Source organism: Symphodus melops (assembly GCF_947650265.1).
Source record: "Symphodus melops genome assembly, chromosome: 19".
Taxonomy (NCBI): Eukaryota; Metazoa; Chordata; class Actinopteri; order Labriformes; family Labridae; genus Symphodus; species Symphodus melops.
The window spans coordinates 9,836,423-9,857,973 of NC_136709.1; the positions used below are offsets into that span (position 1 = coordinate 9,836,423).

Here is a 21,551-nt window from a genome sequence, read left to right on the forward strand (position 1 = left end):
TTCATGGAGAAAAAAAAATAGACCTCACTGAACCAACCCACCTAACAATGATAGATTTAGCTGTTTGGGGTACAGCAGACACAACCCCTCCCCCTCTTTAAAGGGATACTTCACCCATTTACATGAAGCTGTGTATCACTTGTGTATCATCACAAGAAAAATGTGTTTTTCTTTGCTTGAAAGTTTTCTTCATGTGATGCACTATGACGCTTTTTGCATCACATGAAGAAAACTTTCAAGCAAAGAAAAACACATTTTTCTCGTCTCAGGGCAAAATGAGGGCTGGATTCACGACCATTCAACACTACTACCATGTTTCTAATGATACACAGCTTCATGTAAATGGGTGAAGTATCCCTTTGAGAATTATATGTCAGCATTAATGGCACCGAATCATTGGATTGGTAATATTTTACAGCTATACATGACATACAAAATTCTGTTTCGTTTTAGAGGCTGCGGCAATGAAAGCCTTGAAAAAAACCTTCTTTTTTGCTCTCAATATCAGCCAAGCTATTTACTGTATTTTTGCTTGGATGAAAAGTGGAATTAATTAAAAACTAACAACAAAACAAAAATATATATTGTGAACATTTCTGAAATAGAGACAATTTTTGTTTCCCTAGTTTGAAATGCTGTTGTACTATTGCCTATAAAAGGACATTTATAGACTAAGAAAGAAAAGATAAGATTTGTTAATCAGCCAGTAATAATATCTGGGTGGCATGATTTCTAATGTGATTGTAAAGTAATTAAAGGACAACACTGTTATCATTTGTATAACTTGCATCATTGGTAATGTGAGTTATTTATGTTGTATTAGTTCTCTCTTGAAGGCATTTTTTTTTAGCACGTCACGTTGCAGATGATGGTCAGTGGTGACAAAGACTCCTTTCACCGGAGATTAAAAGGCTTTATTCAAATGTATTTGTCAGCTTTACTTGACTTACTGACCAAAGTAAAGAGGGCTTACTGTGACACAGAGAAGACGGGTTACATTAAAATGAAAGCCCAAGTGATATACTGCCTTAATTGTTTGCATTTCAATCCATTCTATTGTTTAGGATAAATCTGTAAGGATTAAACGAGGGGTTATCTGGGTTCATCCTATACAGCTTAAGTTAATTTCATTTCTTGTCAAAAGCCGCTGACATTTCCTGGTGACCTATAGATCCATTTTAATTCTGATGGAGAGAGGTATAACCACAGTAGGAATAAAGACTAAGCTCTCATAATTCTCCTGTACATAAGACAACTTCTGTCAAGATTTAAAAGAAAAAGCAGTTAATCGTAATAAGCTAAAAAGGTACTTAAAGTCACAATGATGTAATAAAAAGTCACAATCAAGTAAATGGAATCATATTAGGAATAAAGACAAGATTATTTTTAAGTAGCCATCAACAATTACATCATAATAACAACATTAAAACCATCATTGTAACCTTTTAAATGAAAATGAGATTGTAAATCTGAATTGAAATATATAAAAATTATAAGATAGCTAATCATAAACAAGACAAACTAAGATCAGTAAAAATATGACTATGGCATTATCATGATAGTCATGTTAATTCAACCGGTCTAAGTGTTTTACTAAAAGTTTATAACTTATAAAGTCAGTATTATAAGATGAGTCAAATTCATAACGTAGTGCATCGTGATTCACAAGTTTTCTCAAAAAATGTCATTAAGAAGGTCAGGACTTTCAGATTGAAAGTCAAAAGTGTGTTTGAAAATCAGCTTTTGCGTAAAGAAAGAAAGTTTTATCTTCTGTTTTTGTTCTTGAAGGAAACAAGCTTACATACTCTACTAAAACCCGTTGCAAGGATTTGCCCTCCTCTGGAGGCTCTCTGTAGTTCATCTTACTTCTATATGACTTCAGACTTCTAAGTCAGGAAGTTGAGATACTGGCAGGAAACTTTTTGTGAACTGGTGCATGTAAATACAAACCACACAAATAGGTTAAGAGCTCAGAATCTAAAAAAATGGCTCGCTCAGACCCTGAGTGTTTTTGTCTTTCATAGTACAAAAGCTGTTCTCTGAGGGCCTGTCTGAAGCACATAAAGTAAAGGTAGCCTGCGTGTACATCTGTCTGCTGCAGTAAGAGAGTGCTATGGATTTTCTGTCTTGAGGTGAAATCATACTGGCTGCCTGCTCGCTTCAATAGGCTGAGCTTTTAATAAGACTGGCCAAAAAAGCTACATATACAGGATGCATTATGTTGTAGCTAGTGTGTTATTATTAAAGGAGTGCATCATATTGCTGATCATTTATCACTGAATTTTACTACACAGTGCTAAGCCAACATTTAAAGCAGTTTTGGAACCAACCAGTTGTGATGATCTTTGCTGGCAGTGTCGTATTTCCAGAATGGGATTAAACCCTGTTGATCCAGAGCTCTGTGCGCATGTGGAGCATCAACACTCTGTGCCATAGTGCATCAGGAAAGTGACTGACCTCCTGGGGATAACTGAATCCTGCTCCACCCACAACTGCAAAGGCTGGATTTCACTTGCTAATGAGCCATCCACCTATCTTCAAACCATTCATCAAAGTCTGCCCTGCGAGCTGCCTGTGTGTGAAGTACATCCCATCATCACAGTAGTTTAGCTGCTTTAGTCAGTGGGCTTCTGGGTAATCTCACCCGGACATTGATTAACATTTGGTCAGCTGAATTTGCACATATGAAAATCAGTGGCTGTTATTTGTTGGGATGCCGAAAAAGCATACTGTGCAGCGAGGAAGATAAATGAAGTCACTCATTAGGACGAGTGATAATGACGATGAATGTACGACTCTTTAAATAAAATCTTGGCTGTTTTTAGTTGTAACTGTGTTGACTCCTATAAAAGGATTAAAGATCAGCACTGTTAATGTAATGGTACAACACTTGCCCTCACATGCCCCCTGCTGACAGTGTATTCATATCATCTACCCCAGTGTATTTATAAGACAACCCCAAAAAACATAGAGTTATCAGCAAGATGTTGTAACACGTTTATTGAACATCAATGAATAACGGCCTTAAAAGGGACATTGAACTCAAAATGGGACATAAAAAAAAAACAAAAAAAAAAACAGATGGAGTCCACTCACCTACGCCCTCTATCAGATGTTAAAAAAACACACATACAAAACAAGTCAGCCAACTAAATAAAAGTTCTAAGAACAAAGTGTTTTTAAAGGGTACAAAAACAGAATGTGATAAACTCATCTGTGGTTTCTATTCTGGTCACAGACTTCTGACAGTCGGGTTTCAGCTACAACGTTACAGCAAGTTCTCTAGGTGCAGTCGAGCCAAATCTGTTTTTATCTGTTGCATTTTTTATTGTTAATTAGACTCTTTTTCTGCTCAGTGTCCTTTTTGTGTTGTATGCTGATTGCTGGCTGTATGAATGTCTTTTACTGCTGACTGCAAAACAAACTGCTCTGTCACAGGGATAATAAACCTTGAATAATCGAGGACTGTATTCAGAGTGAAATTTAGCAAAAAGCCAGCAGTATTTCTGCATCAGACTTGAGGTGTTTAGTATATACAGTGGGTTGACCTATGACATGCATATAGTGCCAGTAGTTTAAATGGCTTTGTTGAAAATGTGTAGATGCTAATTTCAGGCTATTGCCTGTTTGTGTTGATTTATACTGAATTAAAAAAAAAAACAACAATGTCCAGGTGCTCCACAAGTTGTGTCTCTGTGAAACCATCTGCTCAAAATAATGGAACTTTGGCTGGTCTCTGTAAAATGTTGTTTTTTTGACCATTCTGAGACCTCAATTTCCATGAAGAGAATAGAAACTGGAGTAAGGCAAACAACACAAAGCAGTAGTTACATGATACTTACGAGTCAAGTCTTTACTGAATGATAGTCAAAGTCTATGGGAAAGAGCTGGAGCGCTGTCTTGTTAAGACTCATACGAACAGCTAGCTCTCGCTTGATCCTTTTCAACTCTGCCTTCCTGTTGCGTCTTTTTGAAGTACCGTTCAGCACGTACTTCCTCAAAGCAGAACTCAGTGGCGCCACTGAGCAGCAGCTCTTTACAGTACATGCTCTGCTCCTGCAGTTTTCCGGATTCGGCTTCCATCTGTTGCTGATGGTGCTCCTGTAGTCTCTTCAGAGGAGTTTCCTCTCTGCAGGGCTTACGAGACGATAAAACTGTGTTCACTGCCGGGTTGATCTTACATGGAGTCCTAAGTGTGACAAGGAAGAGGCCAAAGCAATCAATTGGATGGTACATGTACAGTCTAAGAAGCGTAAACTATGTAAAAACATAACCCTGACATTAATCATGAAGAGGTCTTTATGTTAGTTGAGTTTATTAAATAACTGCTTTTGTGAAATGGAAACAGACCAAAGTGCAAAAGGGATGTTTTTATCTCATAATAAAAGGAGGAGAAAGGACGCAGCGACGTGTCTTATATCTTTGTCCTGTCCTGTACATGTGTGTAAAATTTACTAAATAAACTCGTATTCCGCTTCTCTTTGATGCTAAAAATGTACAATGAGTAGTTAACTGATACAGGCGACCAGTCCAGGGTGTACATCGCATGTTGTCCTCTGAACGGGACAAGCATTCTAGATAATGGAGGTTTCATAATCAGTTCTTTACTTCTGTAAAATAAAACAATATGTGACAGACAAAAGCAGCAGATCATCCCAATGGAGTGGTTGCTACAAGAATGTTTCAGTGAGTCATTAATATCAGAAAAATGTTTTTTTTTTTTTTTTAATCGTTAGCAAAGTAACATGTTTTATAAAGCAATGGATCAAAGCTCCAGAGAAAAGTTAGATTCTTCAGGTCACTCACATGGTTGGTGGCTGGTCTGACTCCTCCACAAATGGTTGGAAGGTGGGTTTGGGAGGTGGTGGAGCCATGACAGTGCGCCCAAATTTGGACTTCTGTGGCATCTGTGGTACATGCACATTGAGTTGACGTCACGCGGTTTCACTCAAGACATTAAAATCAGCGTGAGCAAAACACCCGCTGCACTCGTACCTTCACGTCACACCATTTTTCTGTCCTCTGCTCATTCTCCTTCGCCCTCGAAGAGGGGGGAGCCATCCACGACTCCAACTTTGGTTCCGAAGGGCCAGCACTTTGAGCTTTGCTCTCATCAAAGATCAGCAACCGACTGTTTGAAGCGTTACCCAAGACAGGGCCGCCTTGGGATGGCAGTCCTCCAGAAACACCTGTTTTTTTAAAAAAAGGGATCAAACTGTAAATGTCTCCGTCTGTGAGATGAATACAGGATTATCTTATCTGAAACTACGATACATTTTAAATGATGTCAACACTATTCACGTGTGCTCACAACAGATTTCATTTGTTTATTCAAGTGCTTACTTCTGATTGCGGAACCAGCTCTGTTGATGGGTGCGATGGCCTTTTTCTTCCCTCTGTGTTTGAGGTCAGCAAGAGAAACTCTCTCAGGTTGTATAGGCTCATCCTCACTGTCATCTTCCTCCATATTCTTCATCACATTGCGGGACACACGTGCCTGCAAAGCCCTACGAATGAGGATACAGAAATGATTGAATGGGCATGTATTATGCATTTTAAACAGTAACTCAAACTTTACAAGGACGAATCCATACTTGTGAAACTGCAGGAGCTTCTCATGCGGCCCGGCACACTTCTTGAATCCCTCCTGGAAGACCAGGTCTGCTTTTCGGTAGTTCCCCTGATTCTCATATTCCTCGGACCAAGCTATGTAGAGGGATGCGTGTGTGACTCCTATCTCCTGTGCTTGCATGTACCTGTAAATTTCCAGGGGTTCAGGGCAATTCTCTGCCTGATGACACACAAGACAACAGATGGCAAAAGTTATTACAGCTGCATTAGTTTGCTATAGCAATAAAAATTAAGTCAGGGGACTTAATATTACACGTACAAATTTAATCCAGAGGTCAACATAACGTGGGTCGTTGTGATATTTCTTTTCCTCTGTGAATCTGGTAACACCTCGTTCCAGCAGTGTGAAGAGGTTGCTTTCCTTTCCTCCCTGAGGGAAGGTCTGCTCAGTCCACTTAATGTAGCTGTAAAAGACAACACCATGTGACGATTAGAAATGAAACCTCTTCTATTTCGGAGCAGCACGTATTAGATCACTTGTTTACAAATTTCACTTACCGATCCCAAACATCAAGTGGATCATCTCCTTCATACATTCGAAGCTCAGACTCAAAGGCCCTTAAGAAACAAAAGCCCAAAATTCTTAATCATCCAGTGAGAATATTACAACATAAATCCTAAAACATGCTTTAAAGAGCACCCGTACTGTCTCTGTTGGTTGATAGCAGAGTTGAGCCCATCCTGGTTTTGACTGAGAGCTTGATGTAAGGCTGATATGGCTCTGCCCCGCCGCAGTGGCTGTATGTTTTCTTTGCTAAGCTCCCAGTCCACATCTCCACCTTCGGCCATTGCTGAAATTAAAAAATCACGCAATACCTAGAGGAAGAAGAAAAACAGAAACTCAAAGATGTTTTATTTGTTTTTTTAATGAAATATTTCCTGTTTTTTTTTTTTGCTTTAAATTATGAGCCACTAAACAAACATTTATGTATATGGTTTTATTTCCTGAGACTTCCAAGTTTGATAAGTGATTTTTAAAGCAATTTATAAAGAAAATGTAGATTCCTGCCTTTGTACCTATTTCATCCAATACATACTTGTAACCTTTGGGAATTATGGACTGCTGGTCAGATATATAAGTGTTCACAATAAACAGTCTGATTTATTATGTTGTACAACAGCAGTAGAAGTGTACGTTTGTATTTGTGTGTGTATATATGTGTGTATACACATGTTGATATGTTTTTATAAAGTGATGATAAAATGATTCTAAACATTACACACAAACGTCTGATTGAAATGTAATACCCTCAGAAATTACTGTTGATTCCTGAATCATTTAGATATCAGTGCTATTCGTAAATATACAATTGAGTCTTTAGACGTAACATGTATTATCAATGAAATACATCAGTAACACACACACACACACGCCTAAGCGTGCTTCGGTCAGTGAAGGGAGTTAGCTGTAAATACACTATGAATAATTATATGGATTAACATATAAATGAACCTGGTGAACACTGCTGTAAATGACTTATGGAATTATCTTTTATAATATTTTTCTTGCTCATACTACTGAACGACGTGCTCCACTAGCTAGCTATGTTAGCACTAGCTCGACAGTTCTCGCCGTTGTTCACATTTTATTAAAATCTCCTCAGTATATAAATAAACCACTGGTGGGCTAAAAATGTGAGTTTTTCATACCGCTTGAAAACTCTCCGTCAGTATCGTTCTCAGCTTGTTACAGCAGAAACTTCGTGGCTTTGTTTGAACAGAAATCCTGCCGCGGTCAGTTGTGTGTTTTGAACAGGGACCGCGAGACGATACGGAGACATCTGATTGGAGGAACCAAAACAGCGGAAGTTGTAGAAAAGAGTCACAATTTATCTTCCGGAATGCTTCCTGTACTGATTAAAGAAACGTTAAATGGTTGAAAGAGTCAAGAAAAAGAAAGATTATAAGGTCAAATCTTCTTTTTTTTATACACGCAAGTCTTTATCAGTCATTATAAGATCACTGTCTTATGACTCTCTGCAAGTGTCAGGATGGACAACCGTTGTTATTGTTGTACTGCAAAGTTCAGTCTCTTCAAGAAGGAGGTAAGACCCTGCTGGTTTATTTACTGATATGCACAAACTAAACAAACAGTGTTATATACGGTGTAATCATCACGATCACAGGTGGGCTGTAAGAACTGCGGACACTCATTCTGCTCCAGCTGTTTGACTCTCAGTGCTGTGGTGCCTCGATGTGGAAACACCCAGCAGAAGGTCTGCAAACAGTGCCATGCTCATCTGACAAGGTAAAGGTCGAACCTTACAAAATGATCTGAGTGTAACTAAAAATGACAGTCATTTTAGCTAATCTTGATGTCTTTAATATCAGCGGAGCACCTCCCAACAGTGCTGGCAAATGGTCTCCCCCTGAAAATTATAAAAAGTGAGTATATGATGAACTGAAGAAATAATTACTTTGTTAGCTCAGCAGCTTCACCATAGCTGATGATCACATTGTTACAGACGAGTGGCTGCACTTGAAGCCAAACAGCAGGGACATTCATCAAAGCCTGCACATGGAAGCAACAGGAACATCGTTGTACCCACCAGAGGACTGAGCAGAGAAGACCAGGCAATTGCTGAAAGACTTCAAAATCTGAAAGAAGACACTAAACCAAGTAATAGAATTAGATATGTTGCACTCACATTTTAGATGTAATATGACATCTTCAATAATCCAATTTCCACATGTGGCAAAAGCCATTTTAAGCGTTTTCCTCTTCCTCAGAGTCTATCCCCTCTGAGAAAGAGCTTGAGGCTCGCCTTGCTGCTCTGAAAGCTCCCACCCAGCCAGTGCCTTCTTTTGGGGAGATGGAGGACCGTCTGGCTGTTCTGCAAGGTCAACCTGCCCCATCTCAAGCCCCACCACCAGTAAGCTAATTCCATGTAATGTAATGGGTTTGTCTCTTGGATAGAATGCTTACCCAGTATGCATCTTTGCTTATCAAACAGGTGCACAAGCCTCCAGAAAACAGGACTCAAACTGAGCAAGCCAATGATCTGTTAAATCAGATGACTGCGGAAGTTGCCATTGACAACCAGCAATCAAGTCCAGAATGCAGTAATATCCTACTCATTACATTTACCTACATTAATTGAATGACGAATACACATACACAACATACTCTTATACATACTCTATGTCTGTTATATCATTTGTTTCAGACACCAACATTTACATTTATTTTGTATTTAACGGACTCAAACATATTAATTGGTTTGCAGACGTAGATAGCCGTATGAATGATCTCAACAAGGGGGAGGACGGAACAGTGACTGAGAATTTAGAGGAGAATGAAGAGGCGGTCAAGCAGCTCGAGGCAGATAAGACCCGTCTGCTGGAGGAGGCTATGGAGGAACTGAGGAATGAGCGACATACCCAGGATCAGATCCTTGACATGGCCAAGAGGCTGGCGCACCTGAAGGGGCAGGACCCAGACAAAGGTACAGACACACACAGATTGTGGATCTCTCATTTCTCCACCTTATCTTTTAGAATGGACTTCACATCAGAATGCTTGTTCTGTCACGGTTGCATTTATCATGTCATGTGTAGTTACTATGGAGGACTTTCAGCATCCTGACAGTGAGGAGGAGACTGAGGAAGAAGCTGTGAGGAGAGTTTTAAAACAGGTTAGTGGCTGATAAAAATACTGCCTATACTGTAATGTAGATTATAATACATCTTGCATGATAAAATTGTTATAGATTAGTACATATGACATTTCAAAGATAGCTGTGATGTGACCAGGACCAGTTTAGAAGGCCACAAGGGGCTGCTATTATGCCATTAATAATTTGTCATGAATACAACCGGAGTCACCTCTGTTTAAAATGTTTGTTCCAGCTTTCTGAGGAAGCTGCATTGGATGAAGCCAGTGGCTATAACATACCCTTAGAACAAAGTGGACCGAAGAACACAGAGAAGAAAAAAACCTCAAAGAAACCGGTATAGAACAACAGCCTTGATACAAAAACGTTATCTTTTTTTTTTTTTTTTTTTTTACACAATTTAAGTGAATGACATTAGATCCTGTGTTCATGTAATGTGTTAAAAGATTCATGCTCAAGCAACCAAGAGTCGGACTTCCTCAGCTGCTGTTGCACATCAGCCTTCAGACAGTGACGACGAAGAAGAGCTTCCCTGGTGCTGCATCTGTAACCAAGACGCCACACTTCGCTGTCACACCTGTGATGGAGATCTGTACTGCAGCCGCTGCTTCAGGTGTAGTAACGACCTTTGATTATAAGAAGAGAGGCTGTAATTTAGAATCTTAGGGGCCACCAAATATTTACTCGGCCGCCAAAGAAGGATGGTTGTGATTCGGAACACATACCATGACCTAGATATAATATAGGCAGGCAGCTACCATACTGTTAAGCAGCATGAATATCAAGTATTTAGTGTGATAAATTATCAATCCATTCTCCATTACCCCCCTCAGGGAAGGCCATGATAAATATGACAGGATGGAGCATCGCACCACAAACTACACTGCACCAAAGAAGAAGAGGAAGACATGATAGCTGCACAGATGAATCTGTGCTGAAGAAGTTTGCCTTATTAGACGCCAGTCCTTTCGACCTGTTAGATTTGTGCTTTAGACTTTAGAGAACTATTATAAGTGGTACAAAAAAAAAAAAAAAGACTGAGTAGATTTAAATACTACCTATCATCAGAAACGAGCAAGATCTCTTCATTTTGACACCCACTTATCGCATTCAATCAGTCTTAAGTGGTTTAAAACGTGCATTTTGGAGACTGCACAAAGACAAGCATCTGCTTACTAACAGATAAACCAACAGTGGGTTATATTTATGGCACAGAAAAGCTTAGAAGTAGTCATAACTTAATCAAAAAAGGTAATTAATATTCACAATGTGAGAAATATAGCTACTATTTCTTTCTGTAATGTATAAAACTTAAAGTCTGTCCTAGGCTGCTAGACAGTGTTGATATTCAGTACACTGCACACTTAAGGTTGTAAGTTTTTTTTTTTACGTCACTTGTCCTACTTAGCGGAGGCAACAAAGGCTCATCACAGACGCACATTGCATTTGTCACCATTTGAATTAAAAAAAAAAAAAAAAATCTAGACTACGCATACTGCAAGCAGACGCATCATATGCTCATCTGGGATGATGTTCGATCCCAGACTGCTGTCAGCTCGGCTCTGAAGGAGTACAGAGGAGTCTGTATAAAAGGATTACTGAGGGCTTTGTTTTCTTTTGGCAGCGACTGCAGTCACTCTTGTAATCTATGTTTGGCTGTGAGTCCGACATGAGTATTGCCTTTCTTGTCCTTGTGAGTAATTTTATTATAAAGGCTGAAGAAGTGTTAGGTGTCGTGTCACGTCTCTGAAGGAATGCTGTTTTTTTTTTTTTGTTATATTTTTAACACGGAAGACTTTTTTTAACCACCTCTGCATGGGCCGCAGTTGTGGCTGATCATGTTCGGTTTTAGTGTCCTTAGTCCTTCCTGATGTCACATTCCTGTTAATGCAATTCCTCAAGAATGCCCAGAAAGATTAATTTAAGTGCCATAAACTTCCACTTTGACTTAAAGAGGATCTGACTTGATTTAGGGGGTCAAATTTCACTTTGACATCTCAAAATCAAATTTTGAGCCATCACTCCAGAAATTAAAAGTTTTTAAATGTTTCAAATTAAGTGATTACATTTTTATTGAAAACTTAAAAGCTGAACTTCACAGTGGCATCATATTGTCCTGGAATAACCCTTTTTCTCTCCTTCATTCCTCTCCAAATTTTTTGGCAGTGATGTCTCACAAATCACAGAGGGAAGAAATCTATTTGGAAATTTGCAACAAACATCCATTTGGACGTATGACTATTACCACTGATAATATCGAATCAAAGATCTGAGGGCGTAAAAATGTTTTTTTTTTTTTTTTTATAAATCTGACTTAAAAAAAACTATGTGTAGCACCTCCCCTCATGCTGCCCTCTCATATACATGTGGCGGTTTGTTCTTTTGTCTTTAGAATGATCTACTAATGATCACATGCTCTGCAGAGAAACGGAGTGACCTTCTCTGGTGTATTGTCTCTTCTTTGAATGGTTGTGATATGACCTTTCCTGTAAAAAGTAGACGAAACAATGGCAAACAAAAAAATTTATCTACCGTAAATTCCGGACTATAAGCCGCTACTTTTTTCTCACACTTCGAGCACTGCGGCTTCTACTCCGGTGCGGCTAATGCATGGATTTTTTATGGGGGACAATGAGCTTGTGCCGCAAAAACATTTGACTTCGTCACGTCGGATCTTAATATCAGTCATTTTGCGCTTCATGCACGCACCCTCATGATGGAAAACACACGGAGAAATACATATGATGCAGCTTTCAAGTTAAAGGCGATCGACCTGGCTGTCAAAGAAGCTAACAGAGCTGCTGCACGTTAAGATGACACTGACAGCAACAACAGAGACTGAGGAAGTGAGTAATGAAGTCATTCTGAGGCAGTGAATGGATGGACTTTTTCTTGTGAAATATATTACGGTCATCTTTTTCATCAGCCGTGTTACAGACACCGTCGGCTAGGCTTCGTATTGTAACGGTTCATGTTGTAAAGTCAGTAGTTGATAATGTGTTCATAATTCCGATTATGTGGAGAGTCAGTGAATGCACCAGCGAGAACGTGTTGAGTGGCTGTATGAGAGAACGCTGGGGGAGAGAGTTGGATTGTTACGGCAAGTTATGGTTTTGTTCTCTGCTGTAAACGGCGTGGTCACGGCCGACAGTGATCGGGTTATTAAAAGTTATTATTTGAACGCTCTCGTCGTCCTTTAACGTCCGTACGGACGCTACAGTATTTGCGGATGTTACCGGTAGCCTACGTCTGTTATAGCGTGGACACCTGCGGCTTATAATCAAGTGCGGCTTATATATGTACAAATACATTTATTTACTTATTTTTAGCCGGTGCGGCTTATATCCAGGTGCGCTCAATAGTACGGAATTTACGGTACTTTTTTGTGTATGGTTTCAAGTATTTTCCCTACACAAATATAACTACCATCCAGGCCTGCCGTTACACTTTAACTCTGTGCATATACTGCTGGATGTAAACTGTAACTTGACTAGGTGGCTGAGACATACAAAAAGAGTCTTCTTTTTTTTTTAATCACTGATGAAAAAACCCCCATCCCAGGCAGTATTGATGGCCTCTGTGTCAGAAAAGCACAAAGTATAGTATATAAGTGGGGCAAAACCAGTAAATGACTATAATGGATCCTGTAGCCAAAAGACCCTCTGTGTATGACAGAGAGAAGGCCGGAGTGTTGTTTCATCAGTGTGCATTACTGTCAAGCTAAAGGAGAGGAAACCATAATTACACTCTCCTTTGGGGCCTTTGCTCCATTAAGGTTTGCATGGAGGCTGTTACTGTGTTTGCCTTTTCTGGCCATGTCAGACACGCACCACAGACAGGAAATGGATGAGTAGAGTAATGGATGCATACTTAATGGACTCTTCCTGCTGCTGATTTCACTGTGTTTACTCCTAGAGCTGACATGTCAACATCTCATTGCATTTCTGCTGAAAAATGTCCACCTGGAAAAACAAAAGCCTGTGTTCTGTAAAAGATGTGCTGAGAGCCATACTACTGTAAAGTCTTAACGTTGTCTCTGGACAGTAGGACGTTTATTATTGTTCTGTAAAGGCTTGGAAGAGTGTTTTAAAGCAGTTATAAAGGGTACATGTGGTAACAGGATCACTTAATTGGTACTGTAATTTGATTAGCATAAGGGACATGTCAGTATTTATTTATCTGTGAAATGAATAATAACTGATGACACAGCACTGTTGGATAACCACTTAGTTGAATATCAGATGTGTCTTTTTCCATAAAGCATCAACAGCCGTGTCTTGAAAATGTCCCACTTTATTTCAACATACAACACTGTTATCAGGACAAAAAAAAAGTCTTATGTACATAAATAGACAACTGAAAATTTACAGTCTTACCCACACACACAAAAAAAACAACAACGTCCGTCTGAGTCATAGTACAGCTTTTTATCACATGTGCATTATTGGTTTGTTTATGGGAGAAAAAAAGTGTAATTTTAGTCCATAAATTCATAAATTAAAGTGAAATAATAAAAATAAATCCATTCAAAACTTGTCTGCTCTGGTGTTAGGCTTATGCGGACCCAGGGATGGGTTGGGGAGTGGAAGGGGCAGAGGGAGAGTCTCATAGACATGCTCCACAGTGTCTCAATTCTTTATTTGACCTATTTATTTCTTCAAGGGACCTGACATTTTGCGTAGACCCTTTATCCTGTAGAGCAGTCCGTTGATAAAGTCCTGTGGGAAGGATGGAAGAAAATTTTGTTGGATTCTCCACATGTAGCTTTTAAAGACACAAGAGATGACATTTTGTATAGACTTTGGTGTAGATTACATCGATGTATATTTAGTCTCACCTCTTTTGGCTTCCCGCATTCCTGCAACAACTCCTAACAAAAAAAAAAAAAAAAAAAACACAATCAGCTTACAGACAATTTAGGCCATTGCCTTTTAACTGCAAACATTGTTGAACTAAGTTCCAGAAAGGGTCAAGTGTTTGTTAAGCTATAAACCCACATTGCAAATAGTTAGATATGTAACCAGTCATGCAGCAGGAAAATGTGTGAAAAGGGTCAAGATCCTCGAGATCTGGAATGCAGGCTGAACTTTGGTTTTTCAAAACAATAACTTACAAGAGATGCAATCCGTTTAAAAGCTGTAAATGTTTGCTTTTTTAGTCCTTTTAAGATAACTTGCACAGTCTCACCTCCAGCCGGGTTCTCTGACCCTCATCTGTCAGTTCCAAGAGCTCGTCTATGTCGATCTCTAACTCTGGGATCTCCTCCTCCTATAAATCAGAGAGATACAAAAGTCAGAGATGGTTTCCCCCCCATAGCTATATTGCCTACATGTGTATTCCTTCATGCTCCAAAAAGCTAGTGCCAGCATTGAACATTGTGAGCTTCGTGCCAGCCTATCAGTTCGTGTGGTTTGAGTGTCCACACCACTGAGCAGAGTCAGAAAGAGTAGAAGATGTGTGCCTGGATGTGATGCAACAGGACACTTCAGCAGTATATATGGTCTATTGACTCAAGCAAAAGACCGTCACGCCTTCTGGTAAACATGTTCACAGTATTTTTGAAAAAAGAATGAACACTGTTTGGGTATGTCTTTTGATTATTCGCTGAAGCTATGATTGTGATCTTCTGTTCACATAAGCAAATTTCAGGAGCACTGAGGCATGAAGCCAGAGAGGCACAATGAGGCCATACTTGCCACATGCTACCATGAGATTTCATGGATGATTTACCCTGCTTCAATTTAGTTCAGGCTGAAGAGGTAGTTTCCGGTTGAAACACTTTCTGAGGAATAAACTCCTCTCAGAAATGTTCCCTGTACTATACTGAACTGAAAGTTAAAGTCAAACTCGCTAGCCTGAAAAGCTGTGCCTGAGAAACTTTTTTTTTTTTTTAAATCCTGAGAGGTAAGCATTAACTAAACTAAAGTGTCTGGCAGCTTATGAAAAGTTTAATGCCACACTAATGTAAAGATTGTGAAAAAATAAATATATAAGCACAGACTTCATTTGGGAAAGTCAAAGTAATCAATCCACATCCCAAGCTTTTATCTGCTCTTTATTTTCTGAGGTTGATAGGAAAGGATTTCTGTACACTCAGATATCTAGCGTCAGCAGGTGAACACTCGTGTTTGACAAGTGGCGCCTATTTTTGAGGAGAATATTTTCCGGTTCGGGAGTTTTCATGGCCACTGAGGATAAGGGCTCACAGAGCTTTCTGGATGAGGAGAGAGCCAATCAATGTGGAAGTGCTGAGAAGTAGAATAGATGGACCCACCTTCAGAGTCCCCTGTGCCTCCTCTAATTGATACTTTCTGCCAGTTTGGGCCCCGTGTGATTCTGCTGATGTCTGCAGGACACACACGTTTCTGTGATGTGTGTGAGATTTGGTTTACTAGCTCTACTGTGTGAGGCTGCAGGCGCTTGTATCTAAAAAGTTAAGAGTTTACGGTCCTATAATAGGAAATAACCAAATAAGCTATAATATAGTGCTATACATAATGTTTTATTGTTGATTTTAGGCGTATTAACAAGGACAATTACGCTATTCCCATTAGTTGCATCTGACTTGAAAATGCTTCTCATACTAACACATGCATGTAAAAGCGAGGTACATTAGTGATGAACATAAAGGGAGGTATACTCCAAAAATGCTGCTTGTGACTGCAGGACCACGCAGAGCATCTCTGAATGTCAATGAGAGGAGCAGACTTGGAAAAACACAATGACCCGTGCAGTAACTTTTCAGTATTTAAAATTGTACGCAGCTGTACTTTCCAGCTTGTTGAAAGTTACCTTCATTGTCAGAGCAGAAGAGCATTTTAATGAGGCCTCCAGGCTGCTAAGTCTCAGCAGCACTTTTTGAAGTTAAAAGCAACAGACTGAAGCTAAAATGAATGTTGGCACTAATCACTGGAATTCATGAATACCAAAGTGGTTCTCAGAGGATTGCAGTTTAAGACAGGGGATACAGATGCAGCCTAAATAAGCAGTTGGATTTTTTTTTTCAAGATAAGATGACCCCACTAGAATTTTAAATTCAAAATTATCTGCATGGGTTGACCTGGTTACTCCAGTCAGGCAAAAAAAATCGCACTACCGACCAATCACTAGGCACACAGTTTTTCTAATAGAGTACTTATGAACGACATAATCAAATTGAGTCAAATTGAGTCACCTTTTCGTAGTTCCTAATTATTTTGGTGATCATTTCAAGTCAATGTGCATTCTTGGTCCACCACAAGAGAGACATTTCTGTTGCAAATTAAGGCACAAAACCTATTCAGCAAGTCATCTTAATATTAACTATGTGCATTGAACTCAAGATAAACCAAAATGATCTCCATAAACAAAGTGGCCTTTGCCATAACTACTCTAATTGGTAAATATATATACCACTCTGCTTTTAGCATTTTCTAAAAGGCATTAATGCACACAATGATCATGGAGTCTACTGAATCAATTTTTCTCCCCATTTCAGGATCTCAATCCATTTGGCCATGATCTAATATTCCTTTAGTTTCAATCATAGGAGAGGCTGTCAACTCTTCAAACAAGAAATACAGCATGCATTGAAATTGTCTTTAGATATTCTCAAGCGATCCATCGAAGATGTATGCTTTTTTTTTTGTACTTTGTAATAAAGCAATTCTAGCAATTTCCTCCTTAAGTTCTTGTGCTATGCTAAGCTAACCAACTGCTGAATGTAGATTCATATTGAATGAACACTTTTGTGCTGTAGTTTGATCAAAGAAAAAATAATCATATCCAACATATGAAACTTCTCCTGTAGAGCTCATGTGAGACACTTCTGTTTTTGTCAGTATTGCCACCCCTGTGGACAAATCTCACATATCTTTGCAGTCCTGAGGTCCTGTACATAAGCAAGGCCATCCATAAGGGGGGAAAAGGGGAAATATTTTTAGGGTCAGGCTCCATGGAGGTCAGCAAAGACACGGTCCATCCTAAGTTACATCAATCAAACCATATTCTGCAACACTTATTAAAACAACATCAAGACATATTTTGTGTTTGTTACCCATTTCCAAACCTAAATCCCCACTTCTTAAAATGCTATTAGCCTTTTTTCCTGTAATGATAACATAGTGTTCGGGCCTATTGAACTGAATTGTCAAGCTAGTAGTGTTGAACTGTGTATCACCATGCCAGGACCTAAGACTATTTTAGTCTGCTCCAAAAGCTGATTGGAGCCAGGCAGAAGATGACAGTCAAAAGGCGAGCGTTAACGGTACTGGTCCACTTTGCACATGTTGATATTATCAAATGACATCTGGGTAAGGCTCTTTTACTGGGCCGTTCAAGGGCTCAGTCATTTTATTTGGGCTGGCCTGTATCGTTTTTTGTCATCCTCTTTTTTCAACAGTCTGTAATGTATGTGTCAGTAATTGTGATTGTGATTTTTTTTTTTGCTTTCAAAAATTATAAAAACAGGCAATTTCTGTAGCATGCTGTTTATCATCCACCTCCCTGTGGCAGCAGGTTCAGACATTATAGATAACTATATAAACATAGTGATAGAAAAAGGCAGTCTTTATGCTGACGGTGGTTTTGTAGCTCATTGAAGGACATCGACTTGGCTTTACAACCTTAAATGCAACCATATTTATCATTATCATTAGTATTTTAGAAATCAGGATAACATCAACATTTTTGTGGTGCTATTACATGCACACTTTGATTTGTTGTTATAACAAAAAAGGAAACCATGCCCAGGAAACCTAGCTGTTTCAAGAGGATGCCAGTTTGTGTTAAACTACCGTAAATTCCGTACTATTGAGCGCACCTGGATATAAGCCGCACCGGCTAAAAATAAGTAAATACCGTAATCAGCCCCCGTCCTCTTCCTGTCAGAGGCACAAAGGGCTCTCTGATCAAAACATTCACTCCATTTAAGATGGAAAATAGATCCAAATCGTGTTGTTCAGTTATATAATAGCAGACTAGTTCCCAAATTAGAATTACAACCTGTGAAAAAGTGATTACTTGGAGTCTACAATACAGCATGTCTTCAAGAAATAAGCATTAGTTTACATGATATGAATGTTGTGATAGATAGAACATTAGCGTTAGAATTATGCTTATATAGCATAAATGTACATAACCTGTGAAGGAGAGAACACGTATGTGCTTATTGAAAGAGACCTGTAAACAGTTAAGAGCCTTAGAAACAAAGTGCTGACCTTCTAGAGACGGAGCTACTGAATGTGCGGCCACTCGCGTCAGTGCACAGGTGAGAAGTGACAAAGACAAATCCTCGAAATGGCTCAGCAGTTTGCTGCCGTCTAATAAAAAAAACCCATTTAGTTTACTTTTTCTCAAAAGGTGTGAAGTTCGCAAAGAAAGTAGTGACTCCAGACTGAGGCCGCATTTGTATAAATTAGAGATGCAGCTAAATAATTCAAGTGGTGACACAGGGGACTGATGGTAAATGCTTCCACGCGGAAGACTCAGAGAACCAACAGAGTAACCTTCCCCTGAGCCCATGCAAAATTCATCACTCTGGCCGGTGCACATGGAGCAGCCACGATGAAGTCTACACGAAGCTAATGCAAATAAACACTATCTGTGTATGTGACAATCAGATCATGCAACAGCAAACGTTGCAGACATTAAATAATTGTATGTCTCTGGGACAAAGTATTAAAAGAGTGCACAGTAAGACTTCAGATAGTTTTTTTGTTGTTGTTGTCCTTATGTCCTAGTTTTTACTATTTATTTATTCTTCCCCCAGCTCTACAAGCATATTACCATATATTGCCACAAGAAAGCCTGCCATTAAAATTGAAGGAACTCGTAAAAAAGAGTTATGGCGAGAAAAATTTAGGCAAAATAATAAAACAAATATTGCCCCTGGCTGCAACCAAAGTGCTTTTAAAAAATGTAAATCAAAAGCTCTACATTTCTCTTGATATAAATCTCGAGATTTGCTGTTCAGCTCAGAATGTCAGCCAACTAATAAGAAGGGTATAAATGCTAGCTAATGCTACACAGCATTAGCATTATATGTTATACATGGGGCTCCCTGGCAGGGTGAGAGATCATCAGAGATGTCAAGGCCGTCTGCAGCCAAGGGTTTCTGTGCAGTTAAATTAAAGGCGATACCGTTTGTTGCTGCCGTCCCCAGCACTAAACAGAGGAGGTTTTGTCTTCAAATCTGCATTGTCATTCGCAATATCATGCTCAACAGACACCCCTAATACCACCATGCCATGCTGCCTCATGTGGACGAGGAGACATCTGTTGCCATGGTTTCCCCTCGGAGAATGCCAAGTGAATCAATATGGAGCCTCTGACATAATTGGATTTTATCCCATGGTTACAGGAGTGGAGTCCTGGAGGTCGTAGTGTGTGTTTGGCTGATATCCTCTTATATTTCCCCTGTACATTATTAATAATAACATCTAGGTAATGAGGCCATTCATTAGCCCATGGTTGGAATAATTAGAACACATTTCCACTTTGCATCTCGTTTTTACATGCACTGTGCTAATATAAATTTATATCCCTGGTGGAGGGAAATTCATAGGAGCTATTTAGATTTGCATGCATCGTTATTGAATGACCAGAAGAACACGTGTGTAAAGAGAACAACAAGGCACACACACTAAAATGTTGACATAATGCCATCATTCCCCTTCTAAACTTTGTTTAATGACATTTTTATTGCGTTAAGGAAGTAATATTGTTTGGCTGCTTCCTCCTCTTCTCTTCCTCCTAATATTACAGCTCTAAGTATCTTATTTACCCTCCTTTATGCTGTGTAAAACAAACTTCTGAATTGTTGGAACTAAATGTTTAAAGTGATCTGTTTGCCTTGTCAGGGTTACCACATATACGGTATGCGTTACCACAATATGCGTCCGAATAACACAAGAAGAAATCATATCTTCGAAGTAATCTTATCACCATGGTGGAACACCAGCATGCAAGCTGCACAGCTGATACTGCAGTCAGCTTGATGACACATGAGGGCATGTGTGCCAAAAATTGCAGCTGTGAAGGGATGCTCGCCTTCCACCCTTTCCTCTTCTGTTGCTGTATTCTCTCATATATGATGTTCAACCACATACAGCCACTCATGAGCCGTTAAGTGTCTTGCTTGTTCCCTCTCCCTCACCTCCTTCTCAGTGTGTGTGTGTTTGTGTGTGTGAGGCAGCCCTTCCCTACCTCACAGTCAAACAGCAGGTGCAGCTGCCCGTCGATCCACTCCTCAATATCCAGCCTCCTCTGCAGGTCCTTGCGGTCATACTTGACCGTCAGCTTCCCCAGCTTGCGGTGTGCAGGCTCCTGCGTCTTGTCTCCTGCCTGGAACATCACCCTGGATTGGGTGCTAGGTTCTGACGCCATGGCTGCCACGGCCCTCGGGGGAGAACCGTGGAAACACACTGAGCTCAGACACACACACACCGAGCTCTTAATACACGCTCACACAGACAGGCTGGTGTTGCTCCTCTTCTCTTTCTCTATCTCTGCTTCTGCTGTTCCCACGCGTATCTCTTGTTATCTTGTTGATGCTCTCCCTCTCTATAAAGCTGCCTCTCCTCTCTCTGTCCTCTCCCTCTCTCTCTCTTTCTCTGTCTTGCTCTCCTTCCCTCCTACTCTTGCAACACCCACTGGCTGCACTATCAGGAGGACGGTAATGAGATATGCCTCTGTGCGTGCGCTTGAGTTTATGTATGCATTGGTGTGTGTTCACATGCACCTTCGAGGGTGTGTGATTGCTTTTTGCTCTCTTCCTCAATTTTATAGCAGTTAAGTGGGGGCATAGGTCAATTAGAGCCATAAAAAGAAGAAAAGGGGGAGAGGACAAAAACTGCAAGCAGTTTAGAAAATATGGCATCATAATACTGGAATAGGTGTTTATTTCTTTTACCTTACACACTTGTGCAAAACAAATATTTTTACCTATATCATAGAGTTTCATATAGTATATTGTAGCATATAGTATATTGGCTCACCATTTCTGATATATTGAAGGCTCTTGTGTTCACAAACCAATCCAATAATAGCCGGGTCCCCCCCTGACAGGTGAGCCAGGGTTCCTCTTGTGTAGTAGCTGCCCTGTCCGTACACCTGGTATTATCAGGTGTACGTTCAATAAGCCTTGAAGTCCAATTGGCCTCAGTTACGCACACATGAATAATGGATCGGTAGTGGAGCGTTGTGCATATCTGGTTAGAAATCAAATGTCAAATAAAAGTCAAGAAACCATCAATGTTTGTGAAGTTAAATGTCAACACTAGCACATAACACAAGGTCAAAATGCAAACGTGTATGTCCCAATGTCTA

General features: G+C 39.7%; 3 protein-coding genes across 4 annotated transcripts; 1 reads left to right on the forward strand and 2 right to left on the reverse strand.

The window, feature by feature from the left end:
• Window positions 1-3,376: 3,376 nt before the first annotated feature.
• bub1bb (BUB1 mitotic checkpoint serine/threonine kinase Bb) lies at window positions 3,377-7,411 on the reverse strand. Of its 2 annotated transcripts, none has more exons than XM_079370536.1 (9): window positions 7,282-7,411; window positions 6,278-6,422; window positions 6,130-6,189; window positions 5,891-6,035; window positions 5,595-5,791; window positions 5,344-5,507; window positions 4,996-5,189; window positions 4,807-4,907; window positions 3,377-4,189 (listed from the first exon to the last, which is right to left on the reverse strand). In XM_079370536.1, exons 2-9 carry the CDS (start codon window positions 6,418-6,420, stop codon window positions 3,904-3,906), a joined length of 1,290 nt encoding a protein of 429 aa, XP_079226662.1. In that variant the 5' UTR covers window positions 6,421-6,422; window positions 7,282-7,411; the 3' UTR covers window positions 3,377-3,903. The 2 variants fall into 2 exon arrangements, with proteins under 2 accessions (XP_079226662.1, XP_079226661.1); XM_079370535.1 differs by having other exon boundaries at window positions 6,278-6,447.
• A 47-nt stretch (window positions 7,412-7,458) lies between these two features.
• zfyve19 (zinc finger, FYVE domain containing 19) lies at window positions 7,459-10,970 on the forward strand. Its single transcript, XM_079370537.1, has 11 exons — window positions 7,459-7,676; window positions 7,758-7,879; window positions 7,963-8,016; window positions 8,097-8,251; window positions 8,362-8,504; window positions 8,586-8,694; window positions 8,859-9,077; window positions 9,190-9,266; window positions 9,481-9,582; window positions 9,692-9,858; window positions 10,079-10,970. Exons 1-11 carry the CDS (start codon window positions 7,623-7,625, stop codon window positions 10,155-10,157), a joined length of 1,281 nt encoding a protein of 426 aa, XP_079226663.1. The 5' UTR covers window positions 7,459-7,622; the 3' UTR covers window positions 10,158-10,970.
• A 1,794-nt stretch (window positions 10,971-12,764) lies between these two features.
• On the reverse strand, window positions 12,765-20,879 carry ppp1r14d (protein phosphatase 1 regulatory inhibitor subunit 14D). The gene is made up of 4 exons (XM_079370538.1): window positions 20,430-20,879; window positions 14,433-14,513; window positions 14,083-14,115; window positions 12,765-13,963 (listed from the first exon to the last, which is right to left on the reverse strand). The coding sequence occupies exons 1-4, from the start codon at window positions 20,607-20,609 to the stop codon at window positions 13,895-13,897; spliced, it is 363 nt and encodes a 120-aa protein (XP_079226664.1). The 5' UTR covers window positions 20,610-20,879; the 3' UTR covers window positions 12,765-13,894.
• Between the last annotated feature and the right edge of the window lie 672 nt (window positions 20,880-21,551).

What these genes read in the sequence shown, in the direction of transcription:
- bub1bb (XM_079370536.1), bottom strand. Translation starts at nt 6,420, where the DNA reads ATGGCCGAAGGTGGAGATGTGGACTGGGAGCTTAGCAAAGAAAACATA. An exon ending in GCTATCAACCAACAGAGACA is followed by an intron (nt 6,190 to 6,277) that starts GTACGGGTGCTC and finishes TTGTTTCTTAAG; the next exon opens with GGCCTTTGAGTCTGAGCTTC. An exon ending in AGCTGGTTCCGCAATCAGAA is followed by an intron (nt 5,190 to 5,343) that starts GTAAGCACTTGA and finishes TTAAAAAAACAG; the next exon opens with GTGTTTCTGGAGGACTGCCA.
- ppp1r14d (XM_079370538.1), bottom strand. Translation starts at nt 20,609, where the DNA reads ATGGCGTCAGAACCTAGCACCCAATCCAGGGTGATGTTCCAGGCAGGA. An exon ending in ACCTGCTGTTTGACTGTGAG is followed by an intron (nt 14,514 to 20,429) that starts GTAGGGAAGGGC and finishes TCTGATTTATAG; the next exon opens with GAGGAGGAGATCCCAGAGTT. An exon ending in GTCAGAGAACCCGGCTGGAG is followed by an intron (nt 14,116 to 14,432) that starts GTGAGACTGTGC and finishes TTTTTTTGTTAG; the next exon opens with GAGTTGTTGCAGGAATGCGG.
- zfyve19 (XM_079370537.1), top strand. Translation starts at nt 7,623, where the DNA reads ATGGACAACCGTTGTTATTGTTGTACTGCAAAGTTCAGTCTCTTCAAG. An exon ending in GAAAGAAGACACTAAACCAA is followed by an intron (nt 8,252 to 8,361) that starts GTAATAGAATTA and finishes CCTCTTCCTCAG; the next exon opens with AGTCTATCCCCTCTGAGAAA. An exon ending in AAAAAACCTCAAAGAAACCG is followed by an intron (nt 9,583 to 9,691) that starts GTATAGAACAAC and finishes ATGTGTTAAAAG; the next exon opens with ATTCATGCTCAAGCAACCAA.